Source organism: Hemibagrus wyckioides, linkage group LG07 (assembly GCF_019097595.1).
Source record: "Hemibagrus wyckioides isolate EC202008001 linkage group LG07, SWU_Hwy_1.0, whole genome shotgun sequence".
Taxonomy (NCBI): Eukaryota; Metazoa; Chordata; class Actinopteri; order Siluriformes; family Bagridae; genus Hemibagrus; species Hemibagrus wyckioides.
In genome coordinates this window covers 14,545,877-14,566,143 of record NC_080716.1, presented here as the reverse complement: position 1 = coordinate 14,566,143, position 20,267 = coordinate 14,545,877, and the positions used below count along the sequence as shown (strand labels likewise).

Sequence of the window (20,267 nt, the reverse complement as noted above, 5' to 3'; positions counted from 1 at the left end):
TCTTAAGTTAAATCATCTAAAGGATTGCTGTAAGTCAAACATCAAAATGGTTGCTGTTTAGGTCTGTAACATAATTAAAAAACTTCAATCTTTTCATATCAGAGCCTCTTCTGAAAGCACCTAGTACAAACAATATTTAGAAGAAAAGGAAACTTGAGACAAAGGATTTTGGTCCCCAAACAAGAGAAGCACACAACTGAAAACTGGAGAGAAAAAAAAACATCTAAACTGCTAGACACTCTGGGGAAATATAAACAGAGAAATCTAGTAAAAATAAATACTTGTGTAACAACAATTATAGTCATTATTAAAAATGACAATTTCTTACATATTTTATTTTCTACAGAAAAAATAAAACCAAAAAAACTTATGAAAATTCATAAGTTTTCTCTGTTTGTATGACAAATTGTTCTTGTTAAACTGTAAAGACAACAAAACACTACGAGTTAGTCATGTTAGAAGAGCTACAGAGAGGATTTTACATTCTTTCTAATCAGTCAGTACTATTAAACACAAAGCATGACAAAAGGCATTCAGAATAGTTGGTTTTGTTCAGTAGGTTTAGTTGAGCTGACCTTTGTGAAAGTGCTACCCAGCACAGTATAATGCAAAAGAAATGCTTTAGTTTATTCATCGAATGTTAATTAGATTTTTGTTTCTGTATGCAAATGCATCAGATCGGTAATGCTTCAGGTTAATACGCAAGGCAATGTTAGCTTAGCTATACTCTGAGGCTCATGGGGAATGTGGGCGTCAATAACAAACGTACACTTTCGGTGATTCAGCAATAAAAGAATTTTTGGGCTTTATCCAAACAGCACTACAGCTAGTAATTCCAGTGCTACTTATTTATTATTGATACATGCTGGTTGCCAATGACAAAACCAGAAACCTGCAGTGGATAAGCAGCTAAATCAGACAGTGATACATTTTATACCCTGTATCAATTACATTACATTTGGCAAGGATAATACAGATAATGCTCACACCCAGGATCTCTGCAGCAGTTAGAAACTAATGGATTTCCTCCAACTGTCCATAAACCGTAATATTATAGCATCCTACAGTGAGACAAATCTTTCAGTCTATTAGAGTTTAAAATTATAAGACTAAAAATTTTTCAAGGTTCAGCTACATATAACTTGATATAAAAGCAACTAATACAGTATGACTGAATGATGATAGCAGTTACCTTAACGCTTAACCATTACTGGTTAGCTCATGGCTATAAATAAGATGCAAAGCAAAAAGGAAATGCATACTTCTCCGTCCACGAGTCTTTAATCATTGTTTTCCTGCAGTCAAATCATTAATCAGTCCAAGGAATGCAAAGGTAACAACAAAATCTGTGAATTCTTTCTCTATGAGCTGCCTTCAGGTAAATAATACATATACATTTAATATACATATGTAAATGGCTATGCTCGAATCTGTTACAGGAAAAAAAAACAAACAGATTATTGAATTACAGCAGTTCTGCTACTTTTGAGTGCGTGGGTTGAAATAATTTGCTGGATGTGCCAGTTAATGACCCCTGCATAATCCAATTCTGAATATTCAGTGTGCTTAAGTGCTTCAAAGTGAATTTCTGTTTTCGCAGAGTCAGAATGAAACCTGCCAGCTAAACTGACCTATGAGGCCCAAACACAATTCTATAGCATTCAGTCATACTAACCCACATTCTTATAAGAACCATTTCTGTTCCTCATTGTTTTAGACATTACAGGTTCAGCGTTAAAGGATGTACCAGTGATATGTATTCATTCATATGATGTGTTTTCTCAAAAACAGTAAAGCAGAGGATATTAATCCAAAGCAAAATTCGTGAAATTCCCATCGTCTCCCGACACTCACTCGTCTACACACTCAACCATTTGATACACTCTCCATAGAATAAAAAACATCAATAACGAATGAAAAAGCACAGACACCAAGTGGTTTGTAAGTCATACCTTAGGCAAACCTCTTTGCTGCAATGCATCAACTTACACTGTACATACAACCAAGCTAGCAGTTGCCAAATAAACCACTGCAATATTGATTGCAAAAAAAGGGAGAGACAAAGAACACAGACATGCAAGTTCTAATAAGATTTTCTGTCACATTATCCTGAAATAGATCGTGTTGTGGCTCTAACCTTCAGAAATTCAATAGAATGTAGCCAAAACTAATTTATTTCCATATTCTCATTTCCACCCCAGTCACTGAGGTAGAGCAAAGTTAATACAGCAGCACAACAGAGCATCTGGATGTAGCCTTTTGACCACCTTCGATTACAGCAAGTTGCTAGCGTTTTATTCTTCACATACAGTGCAGAGATTCAGGTGGAGTCTATCTTTATCTTTAGAGCAACAAATTCTATCATAATTTATCAGTTCCTCACAGATTGATAGCTATACTTGAGTTATGATAATACAAGCCATCTATCAAGGTCAACATGGTCACTACATGATCATTGATTTATTTCATGAATTTACAACAAGCGCATCCATTTCTGAAATATGATACACTGCTCAAGCCCTGGAACAAAAAGATATATTTCTATATATTTCTATATATATTTTTATATATTAAATCACAGAGTATATTTTCACATTCACAGTACATTACAGTTGACAATGGATGACAGCGATATAATAACCAATAATGAAATGTTTCAAAAACTGGAGGACTCCCAGTAAGGTTGCTGCAATATGTTTGTCTTCAGGGGTTTAGTTTGTATTCAGCCCATCATGATGCAAGATTGTTTACCTCATCATAATTCAATCAAAGTCATTCACTGACCTAATTAAAGCAATTATGATGGAAGGGCTCGATAATGAACAAGGTCAGAATCAGATTTGACTGCCTGCAGACGCACATGTGCACTTTGTGTACTGAACTAGCTTATGACATGCAAACAATACATTCATTCACAGCTGAATTTAAAACAAACCCATGAATTCACTTAGAATATATATATTCTATATATAGAGAGAGAGAAGTGAAACTGCCTTTTACAGTGACATTCACAGCTATTTACACAAACGTAAGCACTCTAATGAGTATGGGTATGTGGTGTAAACTTCTATCAGTCAGGGAACTTCTCCTAACTTTACCTGTGTTAAGTGTGCCAGTGATGAATCTGAAGATGTACCCAGCAAACTTTAGGATCTCCCTCTTGCATCTCTTCCTGCAGCTCATCACTGAAGATGTTGCTTGCTGTTCCTTTCTTTGTAGGCTCTGTGTAAGAAAACTTTTCCCCTCCTGCAGCCGTGATCCCAGCGTGTACACTTGGCCTGCTGTGTGTGTGTTACAGGAGGTGGCACGCTCATACGGCACGGAACGACACTGCCTCTCCTCTTAGAAATATTTCCCAGAGGTGCAGAGTTCTCCTTCCTTCTCTCCTTCAGAGCTGCGTTTGTCTCTGCGCCTGCAGTAGCCTCGGTTCTCGCAGCTGCCACTGCGCTTTCACACCTCGTGCTCCAAGCTCTCACACTCCCTTTCTCTCTCACACACACACACATACACACTTTCGTAGTAGTCTGACTGCTCATGTGGCTCAGAACCATCTGTGGTGCTTTCAGCCTCCCCCTGACCACTGCTGAGGAGGAGGGACCGGCACGGCCTCGGAGTGGAGGGAGAGAGAGAGGGAGGGAGGAGCAGGAGTGGAGAGGGGAGGAGAGGGGTGGAGGGAGAGAAAGAGTGGCACTTGGTAAAGTATCAAAGCTCATGAATCAGCAATGACAGGTGATAATGGAGCTGTTCTTATAGAAAACCAATGCTTATCTGCAGGACTGAGCTGAGTGGAAGAGCTGACAAGAAGCAAGCAACTGATGCGTTAACTCCATGGAGAACCAAAGATCTAACAGAAGACGGTTGGTTGGACCGGGTGAAAGAAATAAGTAGTATGCACTGAGAGATGAGGTAAATAAAACTAAAGACAACTACATTTAGATCTATTCATGTGGCTGGAGATTTTATTCATGTTGACTTACAAATGAATTGAAAAAGTACACATCTAACCTGGTTCATGCTTGGTGTATGTAAGAAGAAAAGCACCAACACTACATGAGGGTTCAGGTGCGAGAGACAAATTAGCCACAAAGCAGTTTAGTGTAAAAATACTTGTGCAGTGTATATTTTATTTGAAATGTCAGAGTTTGTTCATGTTCACTCAAAACACATGCTGTGTTTTATTTTTTGGCTTTACATATCATACAAAATCAAGCAAATAAAATCAAATGCTATCCGACCAAATTTGTTTATTCAGATCAAATTTAACCCAGTAACTAAAGAGAATATACCTAAATAGTCTCACACACTCACTTACTCAAATGGTGAGCAGGATCAATGTTTATCTAATCTTTTGCCATGGATTGTTGTGCAGAAAAATGCGGAGCCATAGCAGTGTACTATCACATGTCTGGTGAAGTGTCTGAATTTAGTGATGCCGCCTCAACCACAATATGCTGGTATCAGCAGATGTTGTTCACTTGCAATCAGGATGTAATCTGTACTTCATAGTGTGGCGTCATTGGGGGAGATTCATTTCTAGGAACGCAGGGAGAATAAGTAACATTCATTCAACTACACTAAGCACTTTATTCTGGACAGGGTCATAATGGGTTCAGAGCGTTTCCCAGTAACACTGGATGTAAAATTGGAGAATTCACACTGCATGGACTGCCAGTCCATCACAGATATAACAATGAAGAAAATACCAACAGTGCAAGCTGGTAGACTGGGAGGCAGAAATATGAGACAAGCTACAAGATGTCAAGTGCCTGCATGAGGATTTGTGTAAAATATTCCAACAGGTAAAGTCCTGAAGTTATTTACACAGAACAAATCTGCAAAGTGAGCAGATCACTACAGGTTTTATGTGAGTGCTAGCTGGACATCAGTTGTTACTCCAAGATTCATGCTGAAGTGTTGAATCCAGTGACTCATATAACACAAAGTTGTCTTAAGTAGCTTGAGTTGGATGTCAATCCAGGGATTAAAGCCTTATTTAATGTTTAAATCAACTTCCCTTACTTCTTAAAATTTATGAACAACAAGCTCTTTAGGAAATCGATTGGATTTGAACCACTTGCACCTGGCAAATGTTTCATCTACACAGTCAATACCTTAATCCTCAAAGCAACAGAGTTACACATGGTAGGGAAACAGAGAGGACTGGGAATACAAAAGGGGAAAGATGGTGGACGAGAGGAGAAAGAGCGACAGGAAGATAATGATCCAAAGTATGTGAGGGAAGGAGGAAAAAAAACAGACATAAATATATTGACGGGAGTCACAAAGAGGATCAAGTGATAAATACATTATGGCTAAAATAGAAAAAAAAGTACCTAAGGTCAAACTTGATCATGACGGACAGTGTGGAGCATTTCATTTATTGCATTACCTCTTAAAAAGACAGTGGTGCATCACCTTCATCACTAATCATCACAACGTCAATTATCATCAGCCGTTCTCTCCATGAGTGCTGTCATTAACTTCAATTACATCAACCCTGCAGACACTTTCTGATCTCCGAGCTGACAAAACCGCAGCCTTCTCCACTGATTGTTACATTAATGTGTTTCTATTCAAACACAAGTGGCCGCTCCCGTTCATCGTGGCATGACTACACAGAGAAACCGCTCAGCTATGAAATGAGATGCTTTGTGTTCTATGTAAAGGAATCCTGAATACTGCGGGTCATTTCTGATAGAGAAAAGCCTGTTTCAAGAAGAGCTCTTAAAAGGATTCAGATCCCTGTCTGTTTCTTCAACCAGTTATCTGGAAAGAGGAAAAGTTTTCTTTTCCATAAATAGACTTGCATCCTACAGAGAAACGTATACACATCATCAGCTCCCAGGCCAGCTGAACAGTTTATCATTTCACACATCAATGTTTGACATACTAGGGTCTGTTTTTTGTATTTCACAGGATCTAAAAAGACACTTAAAGTGACAAACACATCATTGAAAGCCTTAATTCTCATGCAGAGAAAGAACCAGAATTTATGCTGATTCAGCTTGATGGTGGAAACAATAAACACAAAACAAATATAAGTCACACACAAAGAATGACAACTTCAATGTGATATGCAGAAGCAGAATTTGACACTCTAATTAAGAAATCTAACTCTACACCTAAGAAAAATAATGAAGATATATATATATATATATATATATATATATATATATATATATATATATATATATATATATATATATATATATATATATATATATATATATATATATATATATATATATATATATAAAATCAATTCAGGTAATATGTAAAAAAAAAATCAGATGTGTTCTGATTCACAGTGTGTGTACTAACATTCACAAGCTATAATGAAAACACAATATAATGTCTCATTAACCCCTGAGGCCTGAAGAATGTAATTTGCATGCATTTTGCATTTTCCTAACTCAGCATATAAGTCAAGCATTTATTGAAATGGAATGAACTGCACAGATTTAGACAAGAAGGACTTCCCCATTTGCACCAAAGCATGATATGGCAACAGAAAGTAAACAGATTTGTAAAGACATAAATATTAACTACTACTGTCAAAATGCACACTGCATACTTGATATTATCTTGCTCTTCTTCCTGTCTGGTTGAATCCCACTACATTTGGTGTAGACTGAACACTCATACATCAGTGTAATGGCTCATCTTTTGCGAGGTCACACACACACACACACACACACACACACAAAAGCATGATGTATGTGAAATATAATGTGATTCTAGCACCTTATAGAGTAACCCCCCACAAAAAAAAAAAACATATTTATGACCTTGGTAAGGAAAAAATCAAATATCACTATTTTCACCTGCTGAAGATAATTCAGATACTTTGTATACATTACCTGAGTCTTTGGACATTTTAGGATTTTAGACTTTATTTATAGTACTGCTGGGCAGTTTGATAAAAAAAAAACGTCTTCCTATGTGTCAGAATGCATGAAACAGTTGCAGAATGTAAACAATTTTTAATGTACAAACTGCAGTAGAAAAACAGAACTTAAAAATAAATAGAAAAACAGACCGTTGAGAAAGAAGGGTTCAAGCCATGATTAAAACAATGGATTCAAGGTATGTCTTATAGGGGTGAGCATATTTCTCTATGTCCTTGCATAGGTGAATTGTTATTGCATTTATAATGTCGTTCCACTGCTTGCTTCTCCTCTCATATACACTGCCGTGTGCAAATGCCTGACACTTTACTGGTTTCACTGACACAGTCTTGAATCGTACCATAATAGCATACATTCCTGATATTCCACCAAGTGTTTTCTGTTGAGGTGATTGAATGTGTTGTTACCACCACCTGCAGCAACAATTGTGCGACAAACTTTGCAGTTTATGGTCAGTTGATTTACGTTAGATTTTTCAAAGCCAAAAAATGTCCAAACAGTGGACACAGTGGACAAGTTCTGCTTTTTCTGCACCTCCGATCTCTCTTTCTTTATCATCCATCTCTTTCATGAATTTTAATGCATTCACTGAAGCGCTAGTGTCTTCCAGCTGTTTTACTACCTGGCTATTAGCTAGCATTCCAACATCCCAGCATGCCGTTTGGACATGCTTTGTAAATTTTAATTATTAAGCTAATAATAATAATAATAATAATAATAATAATGTTACAAATTGTTTCAGATTCCTAAATTGTTGTGTGCTGTATTATTTGCCCTGTTAAAGAATGTTCTATATTATTAATAATTCTAAAAGTGCTCTAAGCATTAGTCAGAAGTGTATGCAGTTAACAGGGATCCCTTCTCAATGTACAACACTTCCAACGTTTATTAGCTATTTATGCCTGTAATCACGTAATTCATACGTAATTATAGTATTATCATAGTATTATCACTTCTCTGTGTCTTACATTTACAGACGTCTGTGTAGATCTTATCAATACCCACCCCATACCACCTTCTCTAATGTAGATGTCTTCAAAATGCAGCACTTGTATTGCTGGCATCTAGGTATGATTGCAGGTATCCTGCTTTCCTGGCCTAGTTTTCACTCTAGCCTTGGGGTAATGAGCGGCAGCAAAGCCCTCTGCATGAGCCTCGTGCTGAAATATTAAAGCCATGTCCTGCATCCCACAGCCGCACATCCTGACCCATCTGGCCACTAGCACAGCAAGAGCATGTGAAACACTGAGATGGAGATCCAAAGACAGCATAAAAAAGGGAAAAAAAAGCTGTGACCTTGCAATTTTTAAATAGGTTACTGGGAGCAGCAAGTGATATTTATATAGATACCTGAAATTAAAGGCCTTACAGGAGCAGAAAGGCAATACAGATGTGTAAAGGGAAAGCAAAATGTATGTTGTTCGCTCAAATAAAATAAATAACGCATAAATACATGACTATAAAACATTAATTTCTACAGCATGTTGGCTAAATCACATTACATTTTAGGTCCATTTTAGCAGTGAACAAAAAGAGCTCAAAGAAGGCTTCCTAATTAATTGCACAAAATTAAGTATAAAATAAAATACCTGCCGAAGAGACCCATTATACATACCTAGAGACTACATAAAATATTGCTGACTTTCTAATGTGCTTTCTATTCATTTTAGGCTGTTGCCCACAGTCTGAGTTATAACACTGTAACAAAACCATTTGTCAACAAAAGTTCAAGACACCCAGACAAATCAAATTATACAGACAGAAACACTGTCCTCAGCTAAGAATCACTTAGCAATTAGCTAGAGTTTTCTTTTCCATACTGCATGCACATTGCTGTTCACTTCCCAGAGTGCTATAGATCGGAGAGAGTGCTCAGATTAACCCTCCTGTGTACAATCACAACACACTTAGCTACCACACCCTGGATAATTGGAGATAGCCAACGAAAAAACAACAAAACACAATAGGTTTATAACATTATTAGAGAACTAATAAAGCTTGGCTAGTTTATTAAAGTGAGCAGCTTCCATGATAGTTTTTATGCTAGAAATCCATATTTCCCGTCTACCCCACAACCCTTATATTGCATTACTGAGATGACTTTAAAGAGAGTTGAAGCAAAATTGAAGCACAATTGAACTGATGATGATTGTGTTGACTTCTCATTATTTGTTTTGCTTCCATTTGTATAAATACATAATTGAAGGCAATCTTTGTTAAAAGCAATCTGTGTGTAATTTAATTAGGAAAAACACTGCTTGACTTGCAATTTGCACTGGGCGATGGTCACATAGAAACGAGGCAGGCGCTGCCTAGTTTAGACTACACAAACTTCAGTTGAACGTGCATTGACATAGCCATATATGTTATTGTCCTAACATTTGAGATATTAGAGAAAAGCAGCTATGGTTTCAGTTTGTTTGAATTGGAACCAGAGCACAGTGTTCATCACCCACCTCCTATAAACATTTTGATTTTAGAGAAGGTCAAGTTCAAGGTCTGTTAAAAAAGGCCCATGTTTACCAGCCATAACTGAGTTTAACAGTGAAGGAAAATATTATTACTCACACTCGCATGTTTCCTGTCCTAGTGGTCATTAGTGTCAGGTACAAAACAAAATGGAAACCGTGTAAAACGGTACAGGAAGCAAGCACCAAAGATTAATCAATTAATTAATGTGTGTAAGAAAAACTATAAGTAAAACAGAACCAATGAAAAACTGTATGAGCATTTGTATTGTTTTCAACTTTTAATTTAGTTTTTTAAACTTACAACTTATTTTCTGCAGAATGTAATACTGAAGTTAAAATAGGTCAGAAGTTTAATCTGCATCATAGACTGCTAAGTGCCACCACAGCTGATGCCAGACCTTTTATAGCGTTAGCTGAAGCACAGCTGGGCAAGAACATCCCTGAGGCAAAATGCTCAGTGTCTGCCAGACTATGCGGAGAGTTATCAGTGGCCAAAAAATAGCCTTGTCTCCAGCTGTTTACTACAAACCCAATGAAATCCCAAGGCAGGGCCAGAACCATGTGATAAAGCCAAGTGCATCCATCATTAGTTTTTACACTAAAATTGTATGCAGGGGCCTCCATTTAAATTCTTTGCTATTAATCTGATATACGAGGTGTGTGATGTGCTGTTTAATTAAATATCGGGTTTCCTGCCCAGTCCAGGCATGTGATGAAGGCTGAACACACCTACAAAATGTTCATAGTGTGTGAATGGGTGTGTGATTTTGCCCATCCAAAGGGTCCCTTGTGTGCCCGGAGTCCTCTGAAATAGGCTCCAGGTGTCCCATAACCTTGTATAGGATAAGCGGTATAAGGCTTGAATGAGGGCTTTATGAATGTTACGACACAATGATGCCAAAGCCATCCCTAATAATGCTTGTGCTCATGTTCCTAAAGTCTTGTTTTAACATCTGTAACTCTGTATTAAAGTTTTTGTTTAAATCTAAAGAAATTAGTTCAAAGTCAGATTCTTAAGGTTCAAGTCAAATAGTTGAGAAATGGTTGTCTTTATTTAATTGGAGCGCAACCTAAACTGACAGATTTTTGTAATTATAACTAGCATAAACTTATATATGTGTGATTGTATGCATTAAAAAGAAGAAGAATTAAAATTTATTATAAGCAATGTCACATAACATGCCTTCATTGACACTCTGTCTATTTTAACTGACTTAGTTAACTAAAGAGAGAGTTTGAGTGTGTGTGAGAGACAGAGAGAGAGAGAGAGAGAGAGAGAGAGAGAGAGAGAGAGAGTGGTGTGGCAATGAGAACCTTAAGGCTATGAAGAATGATAATGACTTTGGCTTATCTATCCATCATCCCTCGAGGTAGTGCAGCTCTGTATTCTGCTTAAACCAAACACTCTCTTCTCTCCTTCCCCTCTGGCCAAGGAAAGATATTAAATACAGTTTCCCACACTGGAAAAGTGCACTCATCAATCCAAATCTATCACAGGATTCTCAAAATTGGACACATTATCTATAAAGGATAGAGTTTGGTTTGTTAACCTGTGAATTTAATTTACTATCTTCTGTAGTAACAAAGACAAGGAAACTAGAAGAGAAAAACAGACTAAGTGTTATAGAGTCTGCATAATTGTGATGTACTGCATGATTAGGAGTTTGTTTAAGTTGAGTATAGTCACAATCTGATCATAAAATAGGTGTACAAAAATATTATTAATTACTAAGAAAGTCATAAATTATATTTATTAAGAGTTGACAAATTGATAAATGTGTCAAAAACTGGCTGGTAACATTTTAAAAATATTTGACTTTTTCATTAAAATATTACTATAAATTCAAATAATTGTACAGTAGTAGTAGCTAAGAAGTAATAACAATAAAATAAATATTTAAGAACTATTAATAAATAATTCAGCACTATTGCAGACACAGGAACTTCACAGTAAAATATAAGGGGATTTAGTATAACATATAAAAATGAATCAGAGGCATGAACTCTTTATCAATTCATTGATACCTTCTTCATCTTCTTCTTTCGGCTTTTCCCATCAGGGGTCGTGACAGCGAATCATCTCTCTCCACCTATCCCTATCTTCTGCATCCTCAACACTTGCACCCATTAGCTTCATATCCTCATTTATTACATCCATATACCTCCTTTTTGGCTTTCCTCTTTCCTCTTCTTCCCTGTCCCTAACTGTCCCTCTGATGTACTTGTTCCTAATCCTGTCCAACCTTGTCACTCCCAAAGAGAACCTCAACATCTTCAGCTCTGCTACCTCCAGCTCTGACTCCTGTCTCTTCCTCAGTGACACTGTCTCTAAACCATACAGCATGGCCGGTCTCACCACTGTCTTGTACACCTTCCCCTTGATTCTCGCTGAAAGTTTTCTGTCACACAGAACTCCCAACACCTTTCTCCACCCATTCCAACCTGCCTGCACTCGCTTCTTTACCTCTTAGTTCATTAATACCTCAGCTCTGACTGGGATTTTGAGTCAGGAAAACTATTCTTTGATTGTTTTATACAGTTATTACACAATGTCAAATCAGCAATAAAACATGCCATAAGCATTTTTGTAGCCTGTTTTTAAATGTCTGGCTAATTTCTTTCAGCTTTTTTCTTTACATATACAGATTTGTTTATTTACTCAGGATGGAAACTTGAATGGCTCAAATTTATTCATAAATAATACTTTAATTAAAGCTGACTTCAAAGTAATCAAGTTCTAAAATGAATAAAAACACAACATTACCATATATCCATCTCCTGATCAGGTTAGAAAGTGGTTCCATTTTCTACCTGATTTCAGCCATAAACAGTTTCATATAACAAAGCACATTTCCATAATTGTTCTACTGAGACCATATTATTAATTTGGGGGGGGGGAAACAATAGACTGCAAATATTGGCCAATTGTTTGCTCAACTAAAAATATAACAGTTTTATTTTCTTGCAGGTTGTTTCCAAATTTAATTTATATAGTGATTTCTTTTGATGGGCTCATGATACTGAAAACCTAATTTATCGGAAGTATTTCATGGAAATTAGATGTTTATGAGGCTAAATTGGGGCATGTTATATGCAAGGGACATGCATCTACACCGATGAAGCAGATTCATCAGTTGCATTCAAATCACAATCATTGTTTTGATGACGTACAACAGGTTCTGACTCATACCCTGATTCATTTGTGTCATTCTCTGTGCTCCTTTATATGCATCTTGATGAATGAGTGCAATTGTGTTCAGCATAAAGTATTTCTCAGGCCATTACAGCCCACTGCAGGTTTTGCATTTAGTAACCCTTTGGCTAATGTGCACCACAATCAATAACAAAATGCTATTTAAGGTTTTGACATTTAGGAGATTATGAGATAATTAGTTGTTAGTGGCAAAACCATTGAACACATATTTAAACATGTGCATAAAACAATGTTGCTTAGTCATGAAAATATAAAACTCACATGTCTCACACTGCCTGCTCATACTTCTGACCATTCGCGTGCAAGGCATCAGCGTTACAGGTAACCGTTTCACCATCTGACCGAGAATAGGAGCCCATGGGATGGCCCCAGTGTTTAGTAGCTATGGCACAGATCATGTCTCAGTTCTCTAAATGAGCCTGTCATCACAGCAATGAAGATGTTGCTGCATCTGACAGCTAAGGGAATTAAAGCTGTAAATACAATGACATTGCTAAAGGTATGACCTTCCCAGTAACGACACAGCTTTGCCTCATACTCAGACAGCTTTCCTAATGTAATGTATTGGTATTTGATTAAACCTGTTATGCAGATGCTTTGTCGCATTTATTACTTATCTGGGGAAATTATAAACCGATGAATAGAAAGACCTATGCCATGAGAATATGTACACAAGGTGACCCTCACACTGAAAAAAATAAGATAAAAATCATTTTCAAGATACTAACAGTGAAGGGAATTTTCTTTCTTTTCATTTTACAGGAAATAATATTCATGAAACACATATCAAGTAGACTGTGCTGCAGTTACTGTTATAAATATATCAGCAAATAATACAGATAATAATATTGCCCATCATTATTAAATATATAAAAAGGGTTATTTTTTTCTAAAATATTACAAATATAATTATGCAAATATTTCTTAGACTGCTCTCAGGAGACAGAGATTCATAAAAGATTATAAATGTATAATAAAACCGTTTCAGTTCATGATGTTGATGTGAAATGTTTATGACTGATGTAATGAGTGCAAATCTATTGAAAATAAGCCGTGATGGATTTGTTAACATTCAATAAGATGCCACTGCTCTTGGCAGCCTGCTGTGTTTGTCTTGGTCAGGGATCTGGTTACGATTAAAACTGGATATACGACAGCACCCAGTACATAGCTCTTCTAATAACACAGTTCAAGTGGTTGGTGATAAAGCACATTTAATTACCTTTGCATGATGTGTGCCTTAGGGACTGTAATAATCTGTACAGAGAAGGGGTAATATGTATGAACTTCAAATTATACCATCACCTTCATTTCAGACAGCTTGACAGAAAAGAAATTGTACTAAAATGCAAATGTTTATGTGACTGTGGGATATCAAGTGATGTAACTGTCTTAATGTTTGCCCTATCACAGGACTCGGTGAGCTCATATATTTAGAATAAGACAGTTCATGTTTTCTTCCAAATGTCTTCAGCTGCCCTAGGGTGTTACACGAGTAGCAGATTGCAAGAATGTGAAAGGGATAAGCAAGTTTGCCTTTCAGGGAATTTGAGGGAGAACATAATGTTTTTGCATATAAGGGCTAGTTTTAGGCAAATTAGCTGGCTCAGTGGTAAGTTTCCCATTCCCAGGCAATGCCCAAACCCCAGCCACTGGATACAGTGCCAATCCCAAGCCTGGATAAAAATGGGAGGGTTGTGTCAGGAAGGGCATCCAAGTTGTTGTGCGGACCAGTGCAGACCCCTCACACACAGGGAGCAGCCAAAAGATCAACGACAACAACACTATATGGCCAACAATTTGGAGATGCCTGACCAATACAGCCAGATGAGGGTCTTCCCCATACTGTTACCATACACAGTTGGAAGCATAGAATTGTGTGCTGTAGTATTAAGATTGATGTCCGTGTGCACAAATGTCAGAACCCTAACCTCAGCCCACACATTTAGGATAAACTGGAATGTGGCTATATCCTATACTGATGTCCTCACCTGACATCAGTGCCTGACCTCACTAATGCTTTTATGTCTGAATGACCACATATCTCCACAGCCACACTCCAAAATCTAAAAAAACACTTTTACATAAAAGTGTCAAGACAACTAAATCTGGAAAGGGCTGTCCAAAAAGCACGTATGTATATGATGGTCAAGTGTCCACATACTTTTGGATCATATAGTTTCCAAATTCTGCATTCTGACAAAACTCTTTGGCTGGGTTTATCTTTAAAGACACTCTTTCAAAATGGACTGGAGTCAGTCTGCAGACATTCCACTTTTAAGCAGGTCTGCTGAGCAGTGACGTAAATAAGTCTGTTCTGAACTGTTTTATTACTGATAAAAAGGAAAAGATGACATTTTCTACACTGGGAAAAAATATATATCACGGAGTAGAAAAACAGGTCACCCATTGTTTCCAAGGATGATAAATAACCTAAGATTCTTCAGTGTCTGACATTTGATCTCATCGTAGGTTTAGTAAAAAGACAGCACATGAAGCTGGTTTTGTCTCTGATGCTAAACAGTATAAATGAATATATCTGAGCTTGTATCAAAATCAGAGCTTGTATACTCCACATTGAAAAGGGCCGGCTGGTGTAGACATCGTTTTTCCATGGCCTGATTTGTTTAGCTGAACCTTTGCAGCAGGTTTGGAGTCGTGTCTCGACCTACATTCCCACAGACCAGACTCTAGTCCCAACCTAAACACCAGAGCCATTCTGTCTTAGAAATCTAAACAATCATCTGCACTTACAGATAGCAAGACATGGGATCAGCAGTGATTCCACTTATCAGGACCCTGCATTATGACTCCGACTGTGATTTTGATTAAAGACAGTCATTCACATTACATAAAAGCTTGGAAAGGTTTTACGTCAGTGAAGCATCTGGATTCAAGATAGACTATTCCTGTGATTCACTTTGTATCCAATGCTGTAGCTTAATTCTGTATTCACTATACAAGACTTTATTCATGATTGTATGAAAACTCTATTAGGTTTTCATCATGAAATGACACCTTAATGCTATCTTCAGTGTGACATTCATCATGACTTATCGCATACTTGACAGCTTGCTTGCTACAGCTTTGTCATTCCAGTACAAAGGAAATGACCTCAGCAAACACCATCAAAAGCTAATCCCAGAAAACCCTATAACACAAACACAAACACAAAAAAAAACCACAAAGAAGGCTCATCACATTCTGCTGACAAGGAAATACACCATGGTACACATCCAGTATTCTGGAGGAAAAGTGTACAGGCACCAGCTTGAAAATTCTATTAGAGATTGTGTCAAGCTCCCTAAGAGACAACTCCCTTTGGATTTATCCACATGGTTCCCTGTGGACACACAGTACCTGTCCATGTCTCCAGCTCACAGCTCACGATCCTCATAACTCTCTCAGTTCACTTATATGGTGGACACATAAATGCATTCAGAACTGTTCATTAGTTGAGAAATAAAAAAAAAATGTAATTGTTGACATGGTTAAGCTTTCTATAAGGGGACATCACTGTCAGTGCTTTCTAACAATCACAGCTAAAGCTGTTCCATTAAGCTTGCAGTCACAGAAAATTATTCCTGATAGCCAGCTTTGGGAATTTTGACTCATTTTTCTTTAAGGAGAAAACAGTAAGTAAGAGTAAGAGATTATTAATAGCTTATGCAACAAACTAGTTTTGTGCAACTATAAGTGGATAAAAAAATATATGGCAAGTTGATGTGGTATATATGCTTCATATATATATATAAGTTTGTATATATATATGTATGTGTCAGAGACCTATATGGACTTGTGTACAGTGAACAATCATCATCAATCTTCTGAACGCATTTGTTCAACGTCTTAAGTGTTGATGAGGCAAAGGAATCAATGGTAAACAACCCGTCTTATTAATTATTCATAGCAGTCTGTCCTAACTCTAGCATGCCTGCCAGGATGTTGAGTACATAATCGCACACACTTCTGTATTCCTGCATCCATGCATGGAAACATCAGTGAGTACATCTAAACCTGAGGTTCACCACATAAATTACAGATACTATGTAAAAGAATCAAACCATGTTTTGCAAGAATAAACCAACATTCATCAGAAAACAAGTAGAAACCGACAAGACAGCAGCGAGATGCTTCACTTCACAAAACACTTCACTTAATTGAAAGCGCATATGCATGCACATAAGTGACAATACAACATTGTGATATTTGAAAATGATGCCGCTATAATACACCACATAAAAAAGGCAGCGTATTTCACATTTTTCTATTCATTACATAAAATGCCTTTTCGCTACCTTTGTGTAAAGTGGCCTGGGACAAAACACCTCTGCCAACTGCAATAAAGTCACCTCCATTTAACTTCTCCTAATTAAAAGATCTTAACTAGGGGGCCCCCTGGGTTTAACAGGCTGTTATTTAAAGTCACAACTCACAGTTCATAGTGTGATATTAAAGTGTAACATATTAAAGTAAAGCTCTCACAGCAGGAAAAAAACTTCCTGATGTTATAACATTGAATCAAATTACATTTTAGACACACACTGAGTGAGTTATAATAACGTCTAAAGTAAGCTGAATAGAATTTTATCACAATCACCATAAGCTCATTTATCAAGTTCAAAATATTGTTATAACAATTTATTATTATTATTATTATTATTATTACTATTATATTGTAATATTACTGTATTATTGTTTGTAATGTTCATGTAAATATTACATGATTTACATTTATACAAGAAATTCATAAAAATCCTGTTATTCAGAAAAACAGCTGTGGCTTACTTAATGCTCCTGACTGTGTGTAAATATACACAAGAACCTCTACTTGACATCATATAAATAGCTTATTTTTAATTAAATATAGAGCATTTAGTAGATGCTCTTATCCAAAGTGACTTATAGAAGTAGGACAAGTGCTACTAGTGAAAATTAATATTTTAAGTTATTTGCTTTAATTATGTAACAAATATGAGAGTGAGGAATCACAAAACCCATAAATTACAACTAATAAAATGAATCATTCACTTGTGACAAAAGAATTGCTGACGTATTAATGGAGGATAGGCCCATCTGTCTGTGCATAGCCGTAAAGCATCATCAAATGCCTCAGCTGTCAGGTTTTGTTATTTGTATTGCCGTAAAAGTGAATTAAAATAACTTGCCCTTCAGCTTTTACCCAGATCTTTTATTTCATGCTCCCAGCTTGAACTTTTATATACTTTGAGTGTCGCTACATGCAAATAAGCTGTGTCAACAACACGCCCTGCACTGTATGTGTCATCAACATACACATGCGGGATGGTGGTAACTCAAGTGATTAAGGTTCTGGATCGTTGACCAGAAGATCGGGGTTCAAGCCCAAGCACCACCATGCTACCACCTTTGGGCCCTTGAGCAAGGCCCCCAACCCACCCTGCTCCAGGGGTGCTGCATCATGGCTGACCCTATGCTCTGACTCTAACCCCCAAGGATGGGATATGAGAAAATTCCCAAGAATTTCACTGTGCAGGGATATATATGTGACAAAATAAAGACAGCTTGATATGTGAGTATGATGAAAATCAAAGTTTATTTATACTCATTTATACTCAACTTTATTTAAGATTGATAAATGAGGCTCATAGTATTAGTTTCTATGTCAGAAAGCTCATTAGATCCATGCAATAAAATCATGCTGGATGCAGCAGAAAAGAAGCAGGAAATTCATCAGGTTGTAGAAGATCTTCTGTGGCTTCAATGAATGAGTGACAATACTGTATTGAAAAATCTGCTCAAGCACTGGTGTGTATAAACAGCATGTAGATTCATGTCTGTCTCTGAAAATGGCCAGGTTTCACTGTACCCTGTATTAATCTGCCACTATTTATAGATTGCTAGGTCACCAGTGGAATACGAAAATATGGGCAAAGTAGGTTACCTGAAAAGAGGAAAGAGATTGCATTCTTACATTTCTCTCTCTCTCTCTCTCTCTCTCTCTCTCTGTGTGTGTGTGTATGTGTGTGTGTCTGTGTGAGAGAGAGAGTGTGTGTGTGTGTGATGAGGAAGACTTGTTAGGCTTGTTCAGTATTCAAATGTTATACACGTCTATGCAATACAGTGGAATGCTGCAATACGTTTACCATCCTGTTAGTCAAACGTTTATTTTATTTTATTTATTTATTTTTAATTTTTTACTATTATACCCTCATTGGGGGCTGAGCCCCCTTATATGAAAATCCTAGAATTGTCCCTGGGCCCAAGGAAGTACAACCAGAAAAAAAGTGATAGGGTTTTTTTTAAAGATAATTTTTATATTAAATTAACTCCAAGATTTAAAGATGAAGGTAAAATTCAATGCAATAAAAATCCTACTAGATTTTGAGAATAAATTTATTTCGCATACTTTCATACAAACCTATTTTTTTAGTATGCATACTTAAATTCAGATTGAATACTTAATTCAAGTATGCATACTTTTTAACTTTATTTACTTAATTTACTTTTTTTTTTATTTTATTATACTTAAAAAATAAGTATTTTTTAAAGATTTTTAAGTAACATTAAAATTACTCTGCATACTCAAAAAACAGGCTTGTAGGAAAGCATGCAAAGTAAATGAAATTTCATACTGGATTTTGTGTATACAAAGAAATTAGGGAGAATGTCCACTATCCAAGCAAAAGAAAAACAAGCTGAAAACAAAACCTGGAGAGGAGTTGAAGAGGAGTAGCTATACATACATTCACAAATGGACAATAGACAGTAACCCTAAAACTAAAAAGAAAAAAAAAACTAGAAGATTGTCAATAGATGTTTTTAGAATAGCTATTGACATAAAAGATATAAAGGAGGACAGCTCAGGATGAATAACACCCAGTGTAAGAACACACTACATTAGGAGGGCTGGTGATGACATCCCTAATACTGCTAAGTGTCAACTTTCCATTAGGCTAACAAGAGGGGGCCCCAGGAAACAGGAAGTAGACATGTTAGATTTGTTAGGGTCTAAAGACCTACTATGCAAATGACTCATATGTAAACTATCAAAGAAATGGCTAAAATAAGACATGAGCACAAAATGGGCAGAAAGAGGAACATTTGTGGTGGCATCGGGTGAGGAAATATATATATATATGTAAGAAATATATACACTATATTGCCAAAAGTATTCGCTCACCCATCCAAATAATCAGAATCAGGTGTTCCAATCACTTCCATGGCCACAGGTGTATAAAATCAAGCACCTAGGCATGCAGACTGTTTTTACAAACATTTGTGAAAGAATGGGTCGCTCTCAGGAGCTCAGTGAATTCCAGCGTGGAACTGTGATAGGATGCCACCTGTGCAACAAATCCAGTCGTGAAATTTCCTCGCTCCTAAATATTCCACAGTCAACTGTCAGCTGTATTATAAGAACGTGGAAGTGTTTGGGAACGACAGCAACTCAGCCACGAAGTGGTAGACCACGTAAACTGACGGATCAGGGTCAGCGGATGCTGAGGCGCATAGTGCGAAGAGGTCGCCAACTTTCTGCAGAGTCAATCGCTACAGACCTCCAAACTTCATGTGACCTTCAGATTAGCTCAAGAACAGTGCGCAGAGAGCTTCATGGAATGGGTTTCCATGGCCGAGCAGCTGCATCCAAGCCATACATCACCAAGTGCAATGCAAAGCGTCGGATGCAGTGGT

At 36.9% G+C, this 20,267-nt stretch overlaps 1 protein-coding gene across 2 annotated transcripts in view; it reads right to left on the bottom strand.

Annotated features, from left to right (window-relative positions):
• kcnip4a (potassium voltage-gated channel interacting protein 4a) overlaps window positions 1-20,267 on the bottom strand; it is a 124,269-nt gene that overhangs the window by 79,193 nt on the left and 24,809 nt on the right. The window contains exon 1 of one of the 2 annotated variants that reach the window (XM_058394572.1): window positions 3,099-3,566. The exons of the other annotated variant lie outside the window; for it this stretch is intronic. Coding sequence (XP_058250555.1) covers window positions 3,099-3,183 — 85 coding nt within the window. The 5' untranslated portion in view covers window positions 3,184-3,566. Of the gene's footprint in view, window positions 1-3,098; window positions 3,567-20,267 lie in introns of those variants that run through there. 2 annotated transcript variants of the gene reach the window in all.